The sequence below is a fragment of the Ochotona curzoniae genome, unplaced genomic scaffold (assembly GCF_017591425.1).
Source record: "Ochotona curzoniae isolate NIBS_2020 unplaced genomic scaffold, NIBS_Ocur_1.0 contig_523, whole genome shotgun sequence".
Taxonomy (NCBI): Eukaryota; Metazoa; Chordata; class Mammalia; order Lagomorpha; family Ochotonidae; genus Ochotona; species Ochotona curzoniae.
Window position 1 is genome coordinate 115,687 of NW_024466459.1, and position 25,780 is coordinate 141,466.

General features: G+C 36.1%; 1 protein-coding gene and 1 pseudogene across 1 annotated transcript in view; both read left to right on the forward strand.

Annotated features, from left to right (window-relative positions):
* Positions 1 to 25,780, forward strand: part of EFCAB13 (EF-hand calcium binding domain 13) — a 191,792-nt gene that overhangs the window by 76,535 nt on the left and 89,477 nt on the right. The window contains exons 34-51 of the mRNA XM_040989343.1: positions 19 to 123; positions 1,535 to 1,627; positions 3,489 to 3,593; positions 3,809 to 3,913; positions 4,515 to 4,568; positions 6,554 to 6,658; positions 8,220 to 8,273; positions 8,833 to 8,937; positions 12,759 to 12,812; positions 13,474 to 13,578; positions 13,831 to 13,884; positions 14,812 to 14,916; positions 15,376 to 15,429; positions 17,798 to 17,902; positions 18,390 to 18,443; positions 19,008 to 19,112; positions 19,581 to 19,634; positions 24,187 to 24,291. Coding sequence (XP_040845277.1) covers positions 19 to 123; positions 1,535 to 1,627; positions 3,489 to 3,593; positions 3,809 to 3,913; positions 4,515 to 4,568; positions 6,554 to 6,658; positions 8,220 to 8,273; positions 8,833 to 8,937; positions 12,759 to 12,812; positions 13,474 to 13,578; positions 13,831 to 13,884; positions 14,812 to 14,916; positions 15,376 to 15,429; positions 17,798 to 17,902; positions 18,390 to 18,443; positions 19,008 to 19,112; positions 19,581 to 19,634; positions 24,187 to 24,291 — 1,521 coding nt within the window. The remainder of the gene's footprint in view (positions 1 to 18; positions 124 to 1,534; positions 1,628 to 3,488; positions 3,594 to 3,808; positions 3,914 to 4,514; positions 4,569 to 6,553; positions 6,659 to 8,219; positions 8,274 to 8,832; positions 8,938 to 12,758; positions 12,813 to 13,473; positions 13,579 to 13,830; positions 13,885 to 14,811; positions 14,917 to 15,375; positions 15,430 to 17,797; positions 17,903 to 18,389; positions 18,444 to 19,007; positions 19,113 to 19,580; positions 19,635 to 24,186; positions 24,292 to 25,780) is intronic.
* LOC121162683 lies at positions 15,926 to 17,452 on the forward strand (annotated as a pseudogene).

The window sequence follows — 25,780 nt, forward strand, 5'->3', positions numbered from 1 at the left end:
GAACTTTGGTCCCCTAAGGAGGAAAGCTTGATCTCAATAAACTGGACACAGTATTAGGAAACATGGGGATGAAAATTTCAGAAAAGGAATTCAAAGATATTGCAAAGAACCTACCAGTGAATGGTAAGTACTTAAGACATAATTGAACTTCCTGTCCCCTACCTCCAGGACAGCTAGACTTGAATCTTTTGAAGAACTTCAAAAAAAAATTGGAAACAAGGAAACATTTAGAAAAACTTAAGCCTAAAATAAACTAACATAAAAGATACAGTAATTTCACATAAACAGTATTTTTCACTTGGTATGCTAACGATGGCTGAGTCTTACGTGAGACATCATACTAGATTAAAAGAACCAGGGGTTGAGGGACAGTTGGTGAGAACAGAATAGCCAAAATAGTATATTTGAATTTCTCTTATTAACCGCATAGTTTTCAGCATTCTTTTTTAAAGATTTTTTTTTAATTGGAAAGGCAGATTTACAGAGAGAAGGAGAGAAGGAGAGACACAAAAAAAGATCTTCCATCTGCTGGTTCACTCTCCGAGTGGCCACAATGGCCAAAGCTGAGCTGATCCAAAGCCAGAAGCCTGGAGCTTCTTCAGGGTCTCTCACATGGGCACAGGATCCCAAGGCTTTGGGCCATCCTCCACTGCTTTCCCAGCTACAGGCAGGGAGCTGGAAGGGAAGTGAAGCAGCCAGGACACACACCAGTGCCCATATAGGATCCCAGTGATTTTAAGGCAAGGATTTACCCACTAGGCTATTGTGCCAGACCCACTTTCAGTTTTCTTTTTGCCATGACTATGCTCTTGACTCTAGTAATAACTAAGTATGAACTCAGATCTTGAAATTAAGAGAATAATGAATAAATATCATCCATAATGGTCATCATTGGGTGATATTTCAGAATAGATTATTGGATGAACTGAAATCTCTCAAAGGTTGTTACAAAAACTATTAACAAGACTTTGTTAAATGCTCAGTTTATAGTATTTGTCTTGTGGCTGTAAATTCTGTCTTTCTTATAAATAATGTGTAATTTCTACTTTTTAAAAGCATATTTATAATTTACCAGCTTATGTTCAATATATGCCTTTGCATTAGGCCATTTTTTTTGGAATTTTCCAAATTTTATTCCAAAAGAATTATTTTAGAGTTTGATATTAGAAAAAAAGAAGCATTAAAAATTAAAGTATGATCAGAAGCAGCAGTAATAATTAATCTGAAAATTTAGGAAATGCAAATAGAAGCTTCAAAGTTGCTCAACTTTTAAGTATTTTTAAGTGTGACCTTGACCCAACAGTAAAATTTAAGTTTACAAAGTCTGGTTTAATTCTCCTATTGACATTATCTGTTCTCTCAGGAAAATTATAAATAGAAATAACACAAACATATTAACCACAATGAATTTTTATTGATCATTTTAATATTAGCACATAAGTACTGAATATCATAATAGGATATAATCATTAAAATAACAAGTATGGTTTTGGAAGCGTTCATATTTCTTTACTCCTGACTTGTGTCTCAAAAGGAGGGAAGGCTAACGGTAACAGCATAGACATTGCTCGGCAGAACAGAGGGGTCAAACCTTCAGAAGCAGAACCGGGAGACCTGGCAGTTGATGGTAAACATTAGGTGTTTAATTGTGTCTTTCCTAAGATTTCTAAATTGGTGTATACAGTTTCTAAAACTATTAGTTTTAAAATCATTTTTATCAGATAGCCTTTTATAGAAACATTGAAAAAAATCCCAAGTTCGTTTTTAAAATCTGAAGACATCAACTTCTCAAAAGGATGAGACATGTCTCATAGCAAAACTAAGATCATTACTTGATCAAGACAGTGCTTAAGGTACTGAGTGTAAGCTGAGGGAACAAAAAGGGAGTCAAAATAAATTGTGACCTCAGTAAATGATATTTCTCATCCAGTCCCTTTGACATTCATAGACTTCCACATCTCTATCTCTGCTTTGGTTTCTATTTGTAGCTTCAACTTTATATATTTACATGTCAATTTGAACTAGGAACAGGAATGAACCTTTGATAATTAAGACCCAAGAATTCTGAATCTAAATGCATTTGCTTTCTTTCCAAACTTACTCTTGCTCCTACAATTTCTTCTCAACTGATGACCTTTACCACTTGCTTATTCAAGCCAAAGACTATTATAGCATCCTTCTCAGTATCTTCTCCCTTTTTTGTCAACATTCTACTAATGGGCTTTGGTGTATTTCTTTAATTTATTGCTAATTTATGTGCCTCTGCAACCACTGGCTATGTTTCAAGTCCTTGTTTATCTCTCTCTTGTATCAATATAATTAGTAGTCTATTTTCTCTTTCAATACAATGTCAGTAGAGGGATTGACTGAGTAATTTACCTAGCATTCAACTGGTTTAAATGAACAATCCCACTGGGTGAGCACAGGCAGCACTAAGGCTTATAGCGTCTACAGCCACTGTCTTGAAGTTGTGGAATTCAGATGAGACTTGTGAAGGTGGATGAGACTGGCAGTGAGCCTGGAGTTGTGGAAGGCAGATGGGCCCTTCCTCAAGTTCCCTGGTGAGCACGGTTGATGCCAGGTCTTGTGCCTGGTCAGCCTTAGGCTCTGAGCCACGGGAAATGGAGAGGACTTTCCCCACTTCCTGCAGGGCAAGCACGGGTGGCCAGGAAACTTAAGTGTTGTCTACAAAGAGCTCTTAGCTGAGTCACAAAGGTTTTTCTTGTCACTTAAGCTTCCAAATGACTTGGACAAATTTCCAAAACAATTCTTTGACCAGTATAGATGAATCTCAAATGATTTTTCACCTGGTCAGGAGTTTCATATTTGAACTGTCACTTTTGAGAGATTTTAAACCATCCCAGATCCTACTCTGAACCACTTGTCCAGCATCTATGAGAAAGGTAAATTCACATCAGAATGAAAATTGCAAGGACACGGACACACACACAAAAGTCTTTCTTATTTTGTAATTCTAGAAACATTTTTCCTTAGACTCTAAAATGTGATTCTATGGAAAGATAAAAGTGAAAGTTGGAGTGGCAGATTTTTCAACTGACAAATGTCTATGAAACTTTATGCCTATAAAGAATCAATCATAACTTGAGAATGCAATGGGAAAATGAATACCTTTACAGACAATCAATGGAGAAACCACATAAAGAGATTATGACTGTAAGTGAAAAGGAAGATCTGTTTAAAGACATACCAAATTGGTTACATAAATTGGCTGATAATTAGAACCATGCACATGCAAGGGCACATGTGTGTTAGGTCCAGTTACTATGTGCCTTCATTATCAAATTATAGCTTGGATCAGTTCTCTTCATAACTTTGCTATTGACTTTCTCAATCATGACTATCATTTTTATCACTGTAATCAATGTCTTATAAAAATTATTTTATAAAATAAACAATGGGAATAATTATATTTTTAATGTTTTAATGCCATTTAATTTGGCTAATTTCATTTTGTTCTCTTTTGTAAGAAGGGATGATTAATGTTAGTGACTTCAACAAAGTTCTTGAAAATATGGAAATCAAACTCACAGGAAAAGAATTTGAAAATCTGACAAAAACATTTCCAGTCAATGGTGAGCACAATATATAAAATAATGTCAGCAATTCCTGGGCTTTGGAAAGTTAACATTCATATGTCTGCCAGGTATCTCTAGTTACATGTCTCCAGGGATTATAAAATTCCATATAACCAGAAAGGAATTCATTGTATTTCTACCTCGTGTTGTGTGTGTCTCTGATAAATTTAAAGCCATCATATTTTTTGAAATCTATTTTGTTATTATTGAAGGAGAAGACGTTGATATTGATGACATAAAAGATGTTGTACAAAATATGGGAATAGAACTCACAGATAAGGAATGCATGGAACTGGTGGAAAAATTATCAGCTTGTGGTAAGCATTTAATATGTTCAGGTCACTGATTCTTTAGCTGGAGGCAGTGCTGCTGAGTAGAGATTTGTCAGTATCAGGGAAAGCATTTCTGGTTGGAGAGCAGCAGGTACCATGGCATATGGACAGAATCCATGTCTTAGTGACCATCCCAGGATGAACAGACAGATCCTCACAACAAGGAATTCTTTTCAGATGTCAAAGTGCTGGTGTTGAAAAAGTCAGCAGTATGGCCTCTAAGGACCTTGGGCATTTCTGCTGCTGTGGAAAAATGTGTCACATTCCACTCTCAAGTGAAAAGCTTGTTATAGATATAAATGTTTAACTGTAGAATAAATCTTTAACTTTGCAATTTTCTTCTTTATTTGCAAATCAAGAAAAAATCTAGGCTAAGAAATAAATGTCTGTCACCATTCTTAGTTCTACTATGAATACTTAAGTTTAGAAAGGAAACTTAAGGAAAAAGACCTTTGGCCATATATTAAAAATCAAAATGAGGAAAATAAAGAATAAATTAATAATAAATTAATAAAGAATAAATTAATAATTATAACCATCTCCATAACTAGGTTCTCTTTAATTTGGATTGTGTATTTTCTTACAGCTGACAGAAAAATCCTGCAGAACAAATTGCTGGAAGGTATAAAGACTCTTAGAGGTAAGACAGAATCATAGTGAAAAGGTAAATGAGTTTGAAATTCTGTTGATTTCCACTTATTTCCTAGAGATTTAAATTTGAATCTGTATATTTCTACTGTCTTTTTTTTTTCAATTGGTTTTGCAGTTGGTCTACATTTATTCTGCAAAACATGTTCAGTCCCTTTTAGCTAACAAAATCTAGTCATCAAAAAGTAAAACATCGCACTAAAATCAGCCTTATAAATCATCAAAGCAATTTAAGAAGTCATTTTGATTTTTGACAGAAAGCTAATATATATTGTTTTGTGATAACATACTGAAAGTAACAATTTACTATGCAGCAGCCTCATAAAATCAGTAAAATCAAATGGAAAAACAAGGCAGAACAAAAGCAAAAACTGATGAGAAAAACCACAAAAGCCACACTAATAAATGTCTATTAAATATGTTGGATGCAGTGAAAGGTCTATATGAGAAAGCCTTGGCTGCCCGTGTCAGTCTCTGCAGCCTTTCCAGAGGGCCTTCTCCACATCCTTTGCTTCACATGCTGAAACCTGCACAGGAAATTGGCACTTCATTTATGAAGCCTTTCTTATTATTCATCTCTTCAGTATCTTCTTTCTCAAAGAGACTGCAAAGCCACTGGAGACAGATTCTGTGCCTTTCTTCTTGGTGATCTCAGATGTTTTTCATAATTTTATTTATACACAAGAAGGCACTAACTCATTTTTGTGCTACCTGATTGTGTTGGAGACGGTCCCAGTGATTTGACTCGGGTGGTTAGTAAATGGTTAAGGCATGTATTTATATCCTAGTTTGTCTAGCTCCAGTTATTTTGGGAGTCAGACAAACCCAAATGTAAATCCTGCATCGACTATCTAATCAGATGGTTTAATACAGAAAAAAAATATAAAATCATTAAGTACATTTTAACAGCCAAACACAATGAACAATTTATTGTCTCTCCTAGTTTTTCAACAAGATTAAAAGGAAAATTATGCTTATTATTCCCATGTTGCAGTAGAGTGTACTAAGACACAAGCAAAGTTAACTGTCAGAGGTCATATAGTAATTAGCCAAGACACCACTCTAAGGGGTTCATCTGTAAACCTCGTCTGTATACCTGATGTTGTTGTCATAATAATGATCAGTATTCATTAAACAATTGCTAGGTCAGATACCCAGGTCTACTTCTGAAATTGTGTACAAAGCTTTACTCTATGTAGATGTGTATTTTTCCCTGAGGGATGCTTTTACTATATTCTTAAAGTCATGTGTAATATTCCTCAAGTCTAGAAGTACATGTACTACTATGGGTTGGGGAAGGTGAATAGGATAAAAAGTATTTTCTCCAAGATCTCTTGATTCACTTGAGAAGCCAAAATGGTCAAAGTAGTGATCCTAAGGTACAAGGCTTATTCACTTCTAAATAAATGGCTTAGAGAAGAGAGGATTCTAGCTGAAGCAATAAGGAAACACAACACAATTCTATAGATTGCTGTGTAGTTCATCTTTTAAAATTAGATAAAAGATACATAATATGAAATTTACGTTTAGCCAATATTTAGGGTGCAATTCAGTAACATTCAGCATGATCACATGTCATGCAGACACTCCTATCATGACACAAGCAGAAATGGTTGTGATTAAGGAGTAACTTCCCATTTCCTCCTCCCTCTCCTGGCCTGGTAACCTCTATTCCACTTCTTCTGGGTTTACTTGTTCTAGGGCCATAAGTGGATACTACTGAGCTTTATATGTTGATTTTTAGGGCAATGTCCCATATTTCTTTGGAATTGCCCAAATTTTGATAGAACTTGAAATAATCGTGCCATAAAAAAGAATACCATCAAAGACTTCCATTTTAAGAAATCTTATCAGTACCAAAATCAACCAGACTAAAACAAATGCCATGTTACTAATTGCTTCCAAAAATTAGACTGTTCTTTTTTTGCACATTTTGGAATTCTTGTATTTTTCTCTTTCCCTTTTCCTTTTTTTAAGGGGGGAAAATTGATGTCAATAAACTAGATATGCTTCTTGGAAACATGGGAATGAGTCTCACAGGCACAGAACTTGAAGATCTGACACAGGGCCTCCCAGTGAATGGTAAGCATCCAGGCTCCCATGAACTCAAAACAGCATGTTTAAAAGCAGCAATTCTAAGCCAGGTTACCTGGATTTCTGCTATGGGCCATATGTTAGTAGAGGAGTCGCCTCAATGTGTCTGTACCTTGTTTTCCTCACCTCTGAAAAAGGTACCTACTTTACAGAATTTATGATGAATAAATTATACCCAGAGCCGGCACGTAGTAGTAGGTATTCCATTAAGGCTCTTATTATCATTGTTATCATTGTTGTAATCCTTGCTACTATTACTAAGCTCCCATGAATGTTAAGGCTAATAGGATTATATATTTGTACCTCTACCTTGAAATCAAGCCATTTGGAAAGCCCTTGAAAGAAATGCAATATTAAAATAGGAAATCCTTTCTGTTACTGTGTGCATTAGTGTTGGTAACTCCTTACATTGTGAGTTAACACACATTTCTGAGAATACTGCCTAGGCTACTGAAATGCCAAAAAGCTAAAGAAAAAGAAAACGACTGGGAGAATGACACAGAAAGCAGACCTCCTAAGTAGTGGAAGCCCAGAGAGTTAGAAATAAAGTCAAAGTCAATGAAGGAGACACAGATTAGCCCTCAAACATAGCAGTTAAAATCTACCCCCAAGTGCTGCAGATGTACAAGAATCATGTTTTCTAGGCTCAGTGTAAAATACATAGAAAGGCAAAAAGAGGCAGGGTTTCCTCTTACTAGTAAGATATAAGTAATTTGGAAAATATAAGGCAACTGAATTTTTTTCTACGAGATCTGGAAGAAAAACTATATGGATATTTGATATTAGCATATAAATTCATTGTGGAAAAGAAAAAGATCTGGTACTAGACTTCAGTTCGCTGGGAAAAAGCTTTGACTTTTAAGAGATGGTGAATGTAGCATTGGAGAATGACAATTCACAAACAAATTCCCTTGGCAAGTACAAGATTTAGAAAATGTTAACCTGAGAAGATTCCACTCAGATCAAGAATGTTTCACCTGCAACGTTTGCTGCTCATCCACTCCCAGTGGACAAGTGCTTTTTTCCCCCCTTTATCACACTCAGTTAACATTTAGCAGAGTTTTGGCCATGTCTTTCTGGTTGTCAGAAACAAACTTTCATGAAAGACATTTTGTTAATTTACTTTTTATAATTTGCACATGTAATTTAAGGAATCGATGAAGTATTTTAATTTAATTGTAATAATGAATAATCAGTTAATGTTGCCAATTTTATTTGAATGAAAATCTTCCAAACTTTAAACACTGAAATATTGTGTCAGCAATCTAGCTAGAATATAGAGAATCTTCTAAGATCAAAATGCTTAAAAGTAACTAAGATAAAGTTACCACCTTTATATATCATTTTTTATGGCTGCAAGACTTAATGTTTTAAAACAAAAGTCATTGTTATTTTATTAGTATAATGGAACTATGAAATTGAAAGACAAATCACACCAGTAAAGGTAGAAAGGAGGACTAGATTCTGCAGCAAATACTTTACTAAATTATTTTTGCTTCAGTTTCTATTAAGTGTTTTAAATTGGTGTATTTTACATGCTTTTTTACAGATGATGGGAAAGTTGACTTGAAAAAAGTGATGAGTAGAGTGAAAGATTTCACAGGTTAGTGATAAATCACTGATAAACAAAGACTGCAAAAACTTTACAATAATTTATATTCTTCTATTATGTTTTCTCAATATACTACCACTTGATCCAATGAAAAGTTTAATCTTGATTTACAATTTTGCAACATGAAGAAAAACAATACAAAATACCTAAAGAACTAAATCTTAGAAAGTTCACATTCTGTATAATTTTTCTTTCTATTAGTTCCCTCCATGAAATTCTAGTCAGACCCGATAAATGGCAATATGAATTTTTGAAGAATTAACATTGTTATAAACCAATCCCAAAAGCACAAATATCATATGTTTTCTCTGATATAAGGCAGCTTTCATGCAAAATACAGCAAGATAGATCATTATATAAGTAAACATGTATATACATATATTCACCTAAAGAAAATGTATATTTGAGAATAGCATGCTGCCACCTATATGGCATAGAACGTTTCCCCCTATAATATAAAGCCGAATTTTGACTATTCCGATTGAAGAACTAAAATCCCATTTTCTCCAAGATATTAATATGTATACATGTCACCATCCTTTTTTTATAGGTGAAAAGATTAATGTCAATAACCTGGAAACAGTACTGGAAAACATGGGGATCAAACTTTCTGAAGGGGAATATGCAAAGCTGATGAAAACACTGCCAGTTAATGGTAAGCTTTAAAAATGCTTCTGGAACCTTCTTTACAGTCATAGTGAGTCAGTTAACCATAAGTTTTTTGGAAAATTTAAATTCTGGATTATTTTTCAAAAGCCTCTTCCCATATTGAAGAATAGTCTATAAAATAAATGGCTTGTACTCCTGAAAAATGTAAGATTCAGGGGCAGGCATTTGACGTAATGATTAACACCCTGCTTAAGACACTTCCTATATTGGGATACCTGGCCATTACAGCTAGAATTGCATGAACCCAGGAGCCAGGAGCCAGGAGACTCCTTCAAATCTTCCACATGGATGCAGAGTCCCAAAGGTTTGGGTCATTCTCACTGCTCTCCCGAACTATAAACAGAGTGTTGGATGGGGAGTGGAGAAGCTGGAACTTGAACTGGTGCCCATGTGGAATGCCATCATTTGTAGGAAGAGGATTAGTTAGTTGAGCCATCAAGCCAGCCCCAAAAGAAGTCTTAAAAAAAGAAGAAAAACAAAAATAAGATTGTATACCTACAAAACTGTATCACTTGACAATGAAAAAGACTGTATTTACTTATTTGAAAGACAAAATTATAAAGGAATTGGGAGAGACAAAGAGAGAGCGAGAGATCTGCTTGTGGCTTCAATGGCCAGAACTTGAGCTAGACAGAAGCCAAGAGCCAGCAGTAGGTGCCCAAGTACTTGGGACATCTTCCACTGTTTTTCTCAAGCTGTTAAGAATTTGGATCAGAAGTGGAGCAGCAAGAACATGAACCAGTAGTAAAGGGAAGGCTGATGTCACAAGTGGTGGCTTTACCCACTAAATCACAATGCTGTTCTCTAAACAAGTCTTTTAATAATAAATGGCCAGCAACAAGCAAGTGGACATTGGAAATAAGGTATCAACATGCATGTGTAAGCAATCATGAAGTGCCTGAAGTAACTGCCCCTTTTTAAAAAATATGATGAAGCATATTTCAGCATGAAAGGATCTGCTAAACTTCTCTTTGACAGCACAATGTAATTCTGTACGTTTAAAGATTTCAACATCCCTTAACTTTTTGCTACTTAAAAGCAAACTAGAACAACTCTTAGAGGATAGCTTATTTTTTTAATATAAGAAATAGAGCTGAATCAGGCACCATTTTGTGTAGAGAGGCAAACCCCAGGGGACAGGACTGCACATGCACTAAGTTGGGAGCAAACTCATTTACAGCTCAATAAACTGTAGTAACATGTCATCCTACAGGTTGACATGTTCTATCCAAAATAGGTGTGAGTAGCACTCAGACCTAATGGCCAGCAGATCAAGAACTCCACCAGCTGCACATCAGATACCATTTTGTACATTGTGGCAAAAGCTTTGAGACTGCAGGGGAAATAGTGAGCTGAACATGTACTGAGCTGGCAGCAAACTCACTGAGCTCAGTGCATTGCACTGATCCCACATTGAAAATAATACCAACTTTGGCATCATACGGGTCAAAATAGGTCCCTGTGGCCCTCAGACCTAATGGTAGGCAGGTTCCGGCAAGATCGGCACAACCAACAAGCTAGCTATTTAGGATACCTTGTGTCTCGCTAAAACTGGGAACTGCTCAAACCAGAAGTGGGAGAAAGGTTGTACAGACAACGGTGCAGGTTCAGCACAGTATCACAGTAGGTGGAGAGTGATGAGACAGGAGCTGGGGCTACAAGGACCTTGGTGGAAGTCTAACATAAGAGCCCAGATCTAAAGGGAGTGGCAGAAGTGACTGCAAAAAAAGAGCCATGTGCCAACCACAATAAGTAAAATCGAGTTGTAGACCTGTGGGTGACTCAGCTTAGAAGTCTACCTTAAAAAGAATCTGCTAACCAGGAGGACAATGACCAAGAGCAAGAGACAGAAACACAATTAATATTATTGAAGACTCCCCTGCCCAGGATCAAAAGCTCTAGCCAACCTCAGAATTAACTGAGGAATACGTCAAAACAGTGAGGGATGCAGAATTCAAAACACTTGTTGTAAAGCTTCATATCAAAATGAGAAGCATGTAATACAAGAGTTCAAGAAATTTAAGGAATATGTCACACAGGAAATAGCAACACTGAAACAAGATCAGGCCAAATTATTTGAAATGATGCATGTAATAGAACAAATTAAAATTTCAGTGGAAAGTCTCAATAATAGAATGAATAAGGAAGAAGAAAGAATCTCAGAATTGATAGATATTTCTTGTCACAATAGGGAAGTAATCAAATAGGTCGAAGTGGAGTTAGGTCAAGCTAAAAAAAAGTATTCAAAAATTAAGAGACTATTAAAAGGCCAAATATAAGAGTTATGGGAGTTCCATAGGTGCAAAAGAGAAACTGGCTTTGTAAATGTATTTAATGAAATGATAAAGGAAAATTTTCCTCATCTGGAGAAAGAATTGGGAAAAAAACATCCAGGAGGAGCACAGAACTCCCAACATGCTTGACCAAAAGTGATCTTCACCGTGGCACATGATAATAAAGCTCTCATCAATCAAACATAAGGAAAAGATTCTTAAATGTGTACGTGAAAAAAAATCAATTGACACATAGAGCAATGGCAAATAAATGGCAATTAAATGACTTCTTGCAGGAAGCTCTACAGGCCAAAAAAGAATGGAGCGACATATTCCAGATTCTAAAAGCAGAACTTTGTCAGCCCAGAATAACATACCCAGCAAAGCTTTCCTTTGTCTTTGAAAATGAAATAAAATTCTTCCACAGTAAAGAAAAGTTAAAAGAATATGCCTCTTTAAAACCTGCCCTACAAATGATACTTAAAGGTGTCTTCTTGATAGAGAAAAGGAATAGCACCCACCAAAACCAAAGGCAAATGTGAAGAACAACCCAGTAAAAATAACAGCAGAAGACTAAATCAATGAACAACTCATTGCTAAATGACAAGACGAAATTACCACCTATTTGTGTTAAACCTGAATATAAATGGATTGAACTCATCAGTTGAACATCATGGATTAGTAAACTAGATTAAAAAACAAAACCCATCTATTTGTTGCCTACAGGAGATGCATCTCACCAACAAAGATCAGCAAAAATTATATATCATGGATTTTGATGGTTTTGTTTTTAGTTTCATTTCTTCAAAACACTTTTTTATTCATTAAATTCTTCACTGACTCATAAATCATACAGAAACATCATTTTCTTCATGAAGTTTCTTAATTTTCATTTTCATTTCTTCAGCGACATATTAGTCATTCAATATCATGCTGTTTAACTTCATGGGCTTGTAAATTATTTCCTCCTGTTGCTGATTTTGTTTTGTGGCTTTTCATTTAAGGGGATATATAGTAACTGCGTAATGGAGACTGTCATATCCACTGGCATGTTGTTTAACTTTGTGACATTGCAAATTTCTGACTTTGTTCCTGTTGACTTTATTTTGTGGCTTTTCACTTGGGGGGATATATAGTGACTGTGTAGTGGAGACTGACATGTCCAGATGTGAGAATATGGTGCAGTGTGCATCTCTACTTCCAGATCGAGGGTGGGCTGCTAGTGAAACTGTTGGATGTGTCTTGACAATGGGATGCTGAACTCTCTGCCATTGTTCATGCCTGCAGTGATGGACTTATGACTGTTTATGAGGAACTATGCTGTTGTAATGATGTGGGGGAACTCAGTGTAAGGGGTAGGTTGAGGAGGGGCTAGGGAAACCCCAGGACCTATGGAACTGTGTCATAAAATGATAATAACAATTAAAATTTAAAAATTTTAAATTTTAAAATAAAAGAAATGCCTTCTGTGTTTATGAAATCCCTCACTGTTTCATGGTGTCATGAACTAACTCCTACTCATTTTCACTAACAGCTGATGGAACAGTGCACCCGAGGAGAGTACTGAAAGGCGTAAAATCTTTGAAAAGTGAGTAGCGACTGTACTGTACTGTGCTTCTGTCTGAAATACTGAGTTTGTGTAAGATTTTTAGTCTCATCTTTTATCTTGTGCAGTACACTTTACACAGATGTTATTTATATTCTTTTAACTTCATAATAAATGTCATTCTTGGAATTTTCCAATTTGTCTTCCATAAGTAGTAACAGTAACCTAAACACAAGTATATATATCCAAATATAGGACAACAAAATTGAAATGGAGGATTAGAATCACTTCAGAATTTGTAGGATAGATGTTCAGCAACACACATAACCAATCTGGAAGTATTGCTGATAAAATAAACTCTTTAAATAAGAAGTATTGAAGCTAATATGTGCGTGAACTCCAGTCCATTTACTCTGAAGCAATGCCACCGTCAATAATTTACTTGCTGTGTAGGCTTGTCACCAGCATAGATTTTAAGGACATCCATTCCATTTCTGTTATTACTATTGACTTTCTCTTTATTCCTAGAAAAGTCAAATGGAAATTATGCCCTTATAATAAATATTAACAACATAAGGATATAAATTTTTGTTGTTGCCTTTTTTTGTGGTAGAAGTTACATGTATTCATCATTCAAAATCTAAACATGTTTATGTTTTATATCATTCAGTCACTCTCACGTTCCTTTTCTGTTTTTCTTAAGGAGGAAAGGTTGACATAAACAATCTGAATCCTATCCTGGAAAATATGGATATCAAACTCACGGAAAAAGAGCTTACACAACTGAAAGACAGCCTGCCTGTGCATGGTATGCTTAGTAAATACCTCTGTCCCTCTGACCAATGCTAATAGCTCAAAAAGAACCAGAAAGAAGATACCTGCCAAGACATCTTTTTGCATGTATAATATGCTTAAAGTCTTGAAATCTGGAGATTTGTATGTATGCATAAAATTATATGAGTAGAATGTATATGGATTTACTCCCAATATACATCGTTCATGTATGTTTTTTGAGCTCATGACATTGATTACGTGACTCAGTTGGCTCTTTCCTTCATAGCTAATGGAAGAGTTGATCTGAATAAAGTGATGGATGGATTGAAAGCAGTCACAGGTGAGAAGTTAATGTAAACACACAATCCCAGTTTTTCTTTATATTGCTGTGTTAATTCTGTCATTGTATTTGTTTCATTTTGGGATGTAATAGTCCCAAATTGGAGTCTGGTGTGGCTTTTTGGGGAGAGTGGGCAATATATTGATTTTTTTTTTTTCATTTTAAGACAGTCAAAATCTACATTGAAAGCTTTAATGAATCTTCAAAAATTATCCTAGCAATCACTTGAAGGAGAGATTTTAGATGCTATATGTTAGTAGAGTTATTAAAATAAACCATTTGCAATCTATTAACTGAAGAGAGAGATTCATTAATATTGATTTTAGCTTTTATGAGTGTGTTAACTTAGCTATTTGAAAAACAGATAAGACGGGTTCAACTGGGCAAGGACATTAATAGATGGAATTATGTGTGTAAGAAAAAATGGATATCTGTCAGGCTACAACACTATTCTAATCCCAGATACAGGAGAAGAAAGAGTAGCAGGATAATGAGCAGGAGAAAAGAGAAAGAGAGAGAGAGACTGATTGGATGTGAGCACCCTAGGTAGTCATACAGTCTAGCAAGGTCTGGAAAGGCTCTCCTCTCCAGGAATCCTAAGAACAGGTTCCTCTCCTAATGTCATGGTTACAATCAATCAGGGGTCAAGAGAAGTCTGTCAGTGTGGCCTTACTGCAAATACAGGAATTGCAAAGCAATTATTGAAGCCCCTGATCAGCTAATGTTTTCTGTAGTTGGAGGTCCTACAAGCACACAGGCCACCATCAAGAGGGGCCTCTCTTATCTGTCTTTTGAAAACAAATTATTTTTGTATGAATGACATTATAACTATATTATTGCCTCATCTTATTCTCATAAGTGTATTTACTTATACTACCACACTGTACTTAATTGGAATATTTGTCATTATTTTAATATTTTATTAAGGAGGGGAGGTTGATGTCAATGATGTGAGAACTGTTCTGGAAAACACGGGGATAGAACTCAACGATAAGGAATTCTTGGAACTTATGAAAAACCTGCCATTTGATGGTAAGTATTTCAAATAATAAAAAGGGAGCTTTAGTTTTCTTTGTCTAAAAACTTATTTCCACTTACTAAGCTTCAGAATAGAAGAAGTTTATTAAAAAAAAAAAAAGGAAAAAGGTCCGATGAACGTTTTTACCTGATGTGAATAACTGTATATTTATACTTTTCTATTGGGAAACAATATCCCCCATTACAAGGAACCATTACATAAGTGTTTTTTTAAAAAAAGTTAATCTGAGATTTGTTGAAAGTGGTACAGGATTGATAGTTGATATTATGCAAATAAAAGCTGAATTTGGGCAGAATAAACACAGAACAGTGCCTGATTTGCTAATTTACCCAGCTTTCTCTCAAGTTTTATTGAAGGTTTCTCATAAAAATGTTTGGAAAGTCATTTTCTTGAGAGTATTCTAATAATTATCCATGCTTCTTTGTGATTTGAATCATGTTATTTGCTTGCAGAGGATGAAAAGATTTTCCAAAACAGATTGCTAGAAAGTGTGAAATCTCTTAAAGGTGAGTGAAAAGCAGATCATGCGGATGGATTCTGTTGCCAACGTGTTAAAACAGCAGATACTACCAGCATTCCTATCTACTGAATACAAACTAAATATCGCATTGAAGATCAAAACAATTGATCTTGTGCTTGCTTCGGCGGCACATAGACTGAAATTGGAACAAAACAATTGATCTTTTATTTTTATTATAAAAACAAAACTCTCCACTCTCTCAATAACTCCCAAATTTTTAAAAAAAGAAATGGAATTTTAAGTTTGTATAATAAAAGTAATGGAAGATTGATAGTGATTTAAGGAATTTGATCAGAAGAAGCTAAAAACTAAATTGAGAGCTCTGCCATCAAAATTCAAACCACAGCTACAAGGCATGCATGGCAGTCTGCTGGTGCAGAAGCACTGGAAACCAGGAGTTATTTCATACAGAAACAATGTGAGGCCAAAGAATAAACAGGAATGATTGTATGAGAGATACTGAATTCTCAAACCGGAAAAATGGTAATCCGGTGGCAGGGTATTTCCAACTGGAAGAAGTCAGTTTACCAGATAATATCAATGAAGGACAAGTAAAGGTCAGAATTCTTTGTCTTTCTGTGGATCCTAACATGCACTGTGGAATGAATGAAGACATCAATGCTGATTATCTTATACCTTGGCAGTTGTCTCATGTGGTTGATGGTGGAGGTATCAAAATTACAAAAGAAAACAAGCACACACATACACTTTTATACAAGGTGAATTTGTGACTTCTTTCTGCTGACCCTGGCAAAAAGAACTATTCTGGATGGAAATAGTCATGAAAAGGTGGTCCCACAACTTGTACATGGACACTTTTCCTATATTCTTAGAGCCATAGGAATGCCTGGCTTAACTCCCTTGATTGGAATACAGGGAAAAGGTTATGTTACTCCTGGAGCTACCAAACTGTGGTTGTCATTGCAGCTGTGGGGGCCTGTGGATCCCTCCCTGGGAAGATTGGCTGGGCCCTTCCAGAGTGGTGGGAATTTGTGGAACAGAAGAGAAATGTCCCTTATAACCTCAGAACTGGGTTTTGATGCTGCAGTTAATTACAAAAAAAAAAAAAAAAAAAAAAACAAAGACAGTGTGTCAGAACAGCTGCGTAAGCAGTGCCCCGCTGGCATGGCATGTACTTTGACAATGTTGGTGGGGACATCACTGACACAGGGATAAGTCAGATGAACCAGAACAGCCACGCCATTCTTTTCTTATTATTTTATTTTATGATACAGTTCCAAAGGCTCTGGGATTTCCCTTTCAATCTCCCCAAGTTACCTCCCCACAATGATTTCCCCTATATTGCTACAATAGTAGAGTCCTTCAAAAATACTCCTAAGTCCATCAGTCTGCTATTTAAAAGTATCCTGACGTTGTAGGTATGGACAATGGCAGAGTCCAGCATCCTAATGTCAAGATATATTTAACAGTTTCATTGAGAATCCAGCTTTGATTTGGAAGTAGAGATGCATACTGCATTGTATCTTCACATCTCATTATGATCATCTCTATTACACAGGTCCTCTATATGACTTTGTGTACATACACGTTTAGGTATTTGCTGATTTAATCTTTTATTTTGCATGAAGTTTGCCTTAGAGAGTACATACGGTGTTGGTCCTTTTGGGATTGCTTGTTTCACTGAGCATAATGGTCTCTAGTTGGGACCATCTTGTTGCAAATGGTAGAATTTCATTCTTTTTAATGACAGTAGTAATCTGTAGGATAGCTATATTACAGTTTCTTTATCCATTCCTCTTTTGACAGGCATCTGGAATATTTCCATGATTTTGCTATTGTAAATTGTGCCTACTGTAAATATAGCAGTACAGGTGACTGTCTCATATGCAGATTTTATTCCCTTTGTATATATTCCCAGAAGTTGAATAGCTGGGTCATATGGCAGGTCAATTTTCTGTTCTCTTAGCACTCTCCATACTTGGTAGAATCTCAATTTTTAAAAGTTTGCAACAGCTTGTTTTATAGCCTATAGTATGATCAATGCTTGAGACAGCTCCACATACTGATAAAAAAAAAAGTGTATTCTCTGTCGGCAGGATGAAAGGTATTAGTTAAGTCCATAACTATTTACCATAGTCATCGTATTGCACAATAGCTCTCTTGAACTGTTTTTCTACTATTTGAGACTTTATAACCTTTGACCAACACTTCCCCAACTACCCTCTCTCTCTCTCTTTCTGCTTTCTCTGTCTCTCTCATTCTTTCTCCTTTTCTTTCTGTGTGTCTCTCACACTCCCCCTAATTCATTCAAGAAAGTAAATAAATTATTTAAGTAGAAATTTAAAGATTTGTTTCTTGAGCTTTTGTAATTTTTTAATGGATTGTCTCCTTAGGTGGGAAGGTCAGTATCAACAATTTGAAGAATGTACTGGATAATATGGGCATCAAGCTAATGAATAATGAACTTAAAGATCTGACTCACAATCTCCCTGTTGGTAGTAAGCAAATTTTAATATGTTATAGTTGTACCTGTGGCAATACAAATCTTAGGAATGGTGGTCTAATCTGCCAAAATCAAGAAGCTATAAATGAGAACAAAGCATTAAGCAGCCATTAACAAAATCAACATTAAAACATTTCCTTTGTATGTATTTTTTATATTCTCTACCAATATTATGTTCAGTAGTATATTGTAAAAAAAATTAGCTCCTAAGATAATAGTACTTCTAAATTTTTTCTGTCAGTAATATATTTTGGCTTCTAAGATGAGCTTACTTAATTGAAATGTTATTTTTATATGTAAAGTTTTTTCTCATTCCCATTAAGGCAATAAAATTTAGTGATAACAGAAAATGTTTTTCAACAAATATTTCTTAAGTATATAGAAGAATCTTAAGATAGTATCTGGCAGATTACTGTGCTGTACTTCATAATATTTTGTGAGTCTTTTTTTTGTCTCAGTGTGATTCTGACCTTCTCTTACAGTTGATAAGAAGGTTTCTCTAGCAACATTGGTGAATAAATTGAAAATGTTTACAGGTGAGTGAAAATTGCCATAAAACTGGTATTTCAATCTTTCTTATTTCTTCCCTCCAACACTCAGTGGTATGAAAACTTATGTTTTATAGTTAATTATTTACATCTAAGCACCCTCAAATTGATATAAAATTGTGAAATTTTTTACAATAAAACATAAGAATATGTGTCAGAAAACCCCATGGCTCTGTTTTTTTGAATAAACGTCATCGAGGAGCATATGGAGTGTGCCATAATGCAGCTTAGAAATAATCAAGATATGCATTCACTGAAAACATCAAATATCTCTCACCAAAACAATTAAACATTTTTGAAGAATAATTTATACAACAGTGAGAATTATCTTGATGTACTAGTCAGATTTTATTTTGGAACTTGTTTTCCAAATCTATCAAAAACTCTCATTAGTTTACATTAACCCAATAAATATCACAGAACATAGCCAATACTTCTACAGTTCACGCTGCATTTTGAAAATTATGCTGCAATTAACCTGCATAGAACCTCTGATAACTTGGGATATTACCATAGAATCTACAATTCATGTTATCTATCCTGCTTTCAAAGGTGAGAAGATTGATTCTAGTGACCTGAGCAGCGTCCTGGGGGACCTGGAGATTGAACTCACGAAGAAAGAGCAGGAGCGGCTGCTGGAGACACTGCCAGCCGACGGTAAGCCATCCCTTAACTTCACTAGGATTCTGTGGAAAGAGCTCCAACTCGTTAAAATGTAAAATTATATGGTAGGCTTGCCATCGTCATTTAGAGTTTGCATTCTAAATTCATTTTCTTTTAGACAATAAATTGACATTAACAGAGAAATATGCTGTTATAGCTAGGCCTCTAATTTGCTTATGTTATAAAAATGGGGGGGAAAAGTATGAAATTGGTGGTAAAAAGTAAATATAGGAATCAAAAAAAAAAGAACAAGAAGGAGCTATACTTGTGTTAGAACAAGTAGATTCAGGCACTAATAGCAATATTTGTAATAATCATAAAAGGGTCCCTTCCCTAACTTAATTGTATCAAGTGAAAGATTAGAAATTAGAGACAGTTCTTCTAAAGATGTTACTTCTGAAATTATTTATTTCATTTGGGTGATAAAATTTTACCACTAAATGAATTTGGTTTTTCTTACAGATGCTGGAAAAATATATCGCAATAGATTACTGAAGGCAATTAAGTCTCTCAAGGGTAAGTAAGTAACTCAATTAAATGACATATTGTTTGACATTCCACAACTTTCACACCATGAAATTATGGGTCTGCACTTCAATATAATTTCTTATGTCTATCCTCAATCTGTTACACTTTAGCTTGTAATATATTTTTTATGTTACAGAAAGTTCTGTATACTTAAGCACCTTTTCAGCTTAATCCTGCTCCCCATCTTGTCACTATTATATATTTAATTCAACTTATTAATTGGCTTTGTATACTTGGAAGGTCTATTAAAAAGAGCAGCTACACAAAGATGTAAAATTTCTTTTGTCTTAGCTTGATAGAGTTTATAATTAATGTGTCAGTTGGTGCCTTTGTCATGAGAATTAGACTCTGTGCAATGTGAAAGCTAGTGAAGCTAGTGGAGAAATCTCTCAAGGCTGAGGTCTGCCTCTATTGATGGTCCTGCTGTGTTGAAATCATTGTTGTAGCATGCCCAGAAGACAAGAGAAAGCTGAATAAACATGAAAGAATTGGAAAGAACAGCAACAAAACATAACTCATGGGGGAAAATGAGAATTCATGTCTGTCATAGTCCCCCTACCCATTAGAGTACGAGTGAGCTGCAAAAGAAGCTGGTTCCCCTCTTCCTGATGTTGTACTCCCACATGGCCCAGGACTGGGAGAACCTACAGGAGCAGATGCGACAGACCAGGCGGACTTTTAGGCCTGTGTTCTTCCAAGTGAGCCAGTGTCATAAGCTGTAATGACACTTGCACCCTCTGCGCTGACCTTAACCTTCAGGGAACAATAGTAGCTGCTTCATTTATGCCTTTCAACATTTCGTGGGAAAAAAAAAATCCCTGAAGCCAGCCAGAACTGTATGGGAAGGCAATTTGGAGAGACAAATTCCAGTTTGGTTGATTTGATGCCATAAAATATCTACCATAATCACCCACCATAGCAATTTAACACACTTACATCCCTATTGAGCCTTTCTTATTTTTCAAGTGAAAACAAGAACAGTAGTCTCATATAATCAAACTACACTAGCCCTTTCCTTAGGAGATATTACAAAATCTCAGTACCCTTTTTGTATCTCTAACTTATGTTTAAATTCCTCCTATAATTGACACAATTAGATATAAGGCCAGCTACTATTAGCAATACAGCAGAAGGAGGTTAATTCATTAAAATATTTTGTAAAAGCTGTTTAGTTTAATGTGATCCGTTTATCTACTTTTGCCTTTATTGGCTGTGTTTCTGGAGTGTTATCCAAGAAGTCCTGGATATTGGCCCCCTATCTGTTGTACAGGGTGCAAAGATGTTCTCCCACTCTCTTGGTTACTTCTTTACTTTGTTTGCAGAAGCGGCTTAGTTTGATGTAGTCCCATTTATTTATTTTGGTCTTGACTGCCTGTGCTTGTAATGATTTTTCTAGGAAATCTTTGCCCATGCCTATATCTTATAGAGTAGTTCCCATGTTTTATTCTAAAAGTTTAGTGGTTTCTGGGTGTAGGTTTAGATGCTTTATCCTACTTCTTTTTCCTACTTCTGCAGGCTGCTATCCAGTTATCCCACAGCATTTGTTGAACTGACTTCTTTCTTCCATTGGTTGTTTTCTGTTCTCTTGTCAAAGATTAAATAGCTCTACATGTGTAGGCACTCTTCTAGTGATTCTGTTCTACTCCATTGATCTCCCTCCCTGTTTCTGTGCCAGTACCAGGCTGTTTTGATTATTACTGCCCCATAATATGTCCTAATATCTGCAATTGTGATTCCCTCCATGTAAATTCTTTACGATAGTTTTGACTATTTGTGGTCTCTTTTGTTTCCAGATTAACGTTTTTTAAATTAAAATTTTTCCAGCTCTGTAAAAAATGTTCTTAGTATTTTGCAAGTCTTCTATTTCTTTTTTCATTGTTATGTAATTTTCCTCATAGAGATTTTCCACATGTTTAGTTAGGTTTATTCCAAGGTATTTCAGTATTTTCTCTATTATTTTGAAAGGTACCGTACTGACTAGATCTTTTTCAGCCTTGGAGTTCTTTGTATATGCTAGGGCCATTGATTTTGCATTCATTTATTTTGTACCCTGCCAACTTACCAAACTCTCTGATTAGTTCTACCAGTCTCTTTATTGAATTTTTTGGTTCTATGTATAGTATCGTGTCGTCTGCAAACAGAAATAGTGTGACTTCCCCTCTTCCAATCTTAGTTCCTTAAATTTATTTTTCTTTCCTAATAGCTCCTTGCAAGGACTTCCAGCACTATGTTAAATAGCAGTGGCAATAGTGGACATCCTTGTCTAGTTCCACATGTTAGTGAGAAAGCTTCCAGTATGATGCTGGCATTGGTTTTTTCATAAGTTGATTATGTTTTATAATGTTACTTTTTATCTATCTTGCTTAGAGTTTTTTTAGCATGAAGTGGTGTTGGATTTTATCAAATTCCTTCTCTGCATCTATTGAAATGATCATGTAATTTTCGTTCTTCAATTTCTTGATGTGGTATATTGCATTTATAGATTTGTGTATGTTAAACCATCCCTTCCTGGGAGGGATAAATCCCACCTGGTCCAGGTTAATGATCTGTCTAGTTGGATTTGGTTGACTAGTATTTTGCTGAAAATTTTAGCGTCTATGCTCATCAGAGATATTAGTCGATAGTTTTCTTGCTCTGTTGTGTCTTTGTTTAGTTTTGGTATTAAGGCGCTGTTGGCCTCAGAGAAAGAGTTTGGAAGGATTGCCTCCAGTTCTATTGTTTGAAACGGTTTATGATGTATTTGGGTCAGTTCTACTTGTAATGTTTTATAGCATCCAGTAGTGAAGCTGTCTGGACCCAAACTTTTCTTTGTTGGGAAGGCTTTAATTACTGATTAGACCTGTACCTCAGTTATAGTTGTGTTAAAATTTTCTGTTGCCTTATGACTCAGTTTTGGTAGAAAGTATGAGTCCAGAAGCCTATCCATTTCTTGAAAGTCTTCTGGTTTTATGGTTTTGCTTATGATAATTTCTAATTATTTTCTGTATGGCTGTATTATCTGTCGTTATATTTCCTTTTTCAACTTTGATACTATTAATTGGGGCTGTTCAAGTGTGCTTCCAGACAGTTCCTGCCAGTAATATGCGCAGTAATCAGGAGTGATGTCTGCTCTCTCCTCGGGTGCTTTGCTAGTGTTTTCTGTGGCATCTGGGATCAGGGAGGTTACTGTGCAGACAGCATTGCAGGGACACATGCTATGCACCTGCTTGGGCAGAGTTCCTCTCTGGCTCACCCTGTCCCCAGCCCAGGAAGCTGTGAAGTGGAGTGGGCATGCACACTTCCTAAAGGTTTCTCAATTACAAGAGTTGCTGAGATGTGCCTCTAGATAGCCCCTGTTGTGGACATGCATGCCTCTGTAGGCCTTTACTTTCCTGTGTTTTCTTTCTCTAGTCATTCCAATTTTTTGGCTGGGTGATGCTGCAGCTCACACTGGGATTCATGCAGCTACTTCTAATTCAAACTCTGCTGCCCAGGCATCCAGCATATCCCTCTTGGGTAGTTCTGGTACCTTTCAGGGGTCTAGGGCACAAATCCTATGGGTATGGGGTAGACTATGTTCTGAATCTGACCTGTGAAGCCCTCCCTTAACTAGCTTGGTACCTAGCGGCTCCCTCCCCAGTTGCTTGCTCTCGAATGACGAGATCAGGGTGAGTGATTGATTGGGGGCCCATGGGCTTCTGCAGTAGTGCCTCCCTCCACTAGTGTTTTGTCCTATGGCTCTTAAAAAATTTTTTGTCTCCCAGTTTCTTTGGGAAGGCTCCCACTATGAGTCTTTGTGCTCCCATTCCCTTTGTGCTGGATCCAAATTCATTAGGATTTTGTCTGTCGGTTGAGTTGCCTTTTCATAGTTTCTCTGAGCTTACCTTCCTCTTGGGCTGCTGGCTGCACTTCAGGCATCTTCAGTAGTTTGCCTTGTCTGAATGGCTCCAGATTCTCTCTGGTGGCCTCCAGGGAGATTCGCTCAACCCACCTGGTGATTTTTCTTCTTCAGCTCTTTGTTTCACCTAATTTTGTCTCCTAGCTCTCTCTGTGCTCCAGCTACACCTGCCTACCCTGATTGACCATCTTGTCTTCACCCTGAAATCCAATTTTTTTAAAGATTGGATAGTCATATTTTCAGATAGAAGGAAAATAAGAGAGAAAGATCTTTCATCTGCTGGTTCAATCCCCAAGTGGCCACAATGGCCAGAGCTGAGTCTATCTGAAGCCAGGAACTTCTTCTGGGTCTCCCACATGGGTGCAGGATCTCAAGGCTTCTGATAGAGCTATTATAAGTTGTCTGCCCCCGAGCCAACTGAGGTGAACCAGTAAACAGGAAGTGACATCACGAGGCAGCTGTGAGGTATCCTGCACCAACTTTCAGAGTGCAGCAATTGCTGTTTCACTTCTACTTTCAAAGCCTCATGACAAATTCTTCCACAGAACATTGCAGGAAAACGGGAGTTTGCATGAATTAGTTAGCAATGAATACTACTACTGCTAACATCTCTTATATAACATTTTGCATGATACAATATTTTCTATTCTCACTTTTTCTAAGGAGGGAAAATTCATGTAAATAACCTAGACAATACTCTAGAAAAACTGGGAATTGAGCTCACAGAAGAGGAACTTGCACAGCTGTCAGAAGGCCTCCAAGCTGATGGTAAGCTCTGTAACTATCTTCAGGCCACCTTTTTATTATCAGATAATGTTTCAAAGGTAGATTTAATTGGAGAAAGATATAAATGGTTGAAACAAATGGAGGAGAGTCCATAAATAAATCTAGGCTATTCATTATGATTAAACTACACAGCATCAAATTATTTAGTGTACTATCAGGACTGTAAAAAATATATAATATATATAATTATTGAGTTATGAAAAACTGTATAGAAACCAACAGCCCCATTCTTCTGTCCACACCTTTATCTATTGAAATATTAACTCTGAAATAAATTCAATTTCTTATAGCAGGGCATAAGACCCTCAGGTCCATCTTCCTCTTTGAAATCATATATTTCCTCCTTTTCTGCACTTTGACTCCTCAATTGTATTTTAATACTTGTAGTCCCACATATATAGCACTATGCTCTTAAACTTTTTTTTTCACCCTGTCCCCCTGTGAAATTTCTTTCGTCCTTCTACATATCAACTCCTACTAATGCACTAATATTACTTCTGGCAACAAGAAGCCTTAACACACACCAGGCCAGGGCAATGGTCCTGGCCTCAGCTATGAGTAGTATACTTGATCAGCTCCAGTGATGTCTTCAACTATGGTTTATTATGATTTCAAAACACTGTGGAGAGTACATTTCTCCCAACCGAGATTCTAGTATCTGAGACCTCAGTATTAAAGAAGATAGCACTAATTTATAAGATCATGGAATTTAATAAATGCAGATAAGATTAAATTATAAATATATAACTTTCCCCCAAAAAAATGTCTTAACTTTCTCTAATATTGTGACATTATATTCACTGAGCTTTTTCTTATAGTTAATGGAAAGGCAGATCTAAAAGAGGTGATGGATAGAGTTAAAGCTATTACAGGTAAGCCAGAAACTATAAATATAAGATTTAATATTTATATTTTATCATTATATTCATTCTATATACCATTTGCACCAGCTAATAGCATTTTACCTAATTTGTTGTGTGTTTTTCATTTATGCGTTTTATTGTTTTTCTTTTAAAACAGCCAAAATTGCTAAAATAATAGGTGAAGCTTTGGTAACAACCCCAATAACTTAAAAGGAGAAAGTAAGATTCGAGGTTTGGCAGATCGGTTGCTTGGGGTTTGAGTCCTTCTGTTTCTGGCTGCAGCATCCTGCTAACGCACACCCTAGGAAGCAGCAAGTGATAACAAGAGGGTGTCCCTTCCACACATGTGGGAGACCCAGCTTGAGGCCTTGTCCTTCCTCAGCCCTTGCTGTTGCAGGCATTTGGGAAGTAAGATAACAGACAGGAGATCTGTTGCTCTCTCTCCTCTTCCTCTACCTCCTCCCTCCTCTGCCTCACTTGGCATCTGTTTCTGCTTTTTCGAGACAGAGATGAGATTAACAGATCTACATTAAGTGATACAACTAGTTAAATAAATTATTCACAGTTTTATAATTCAGTAGAGACATGTCTGGATTTCATTGGATACA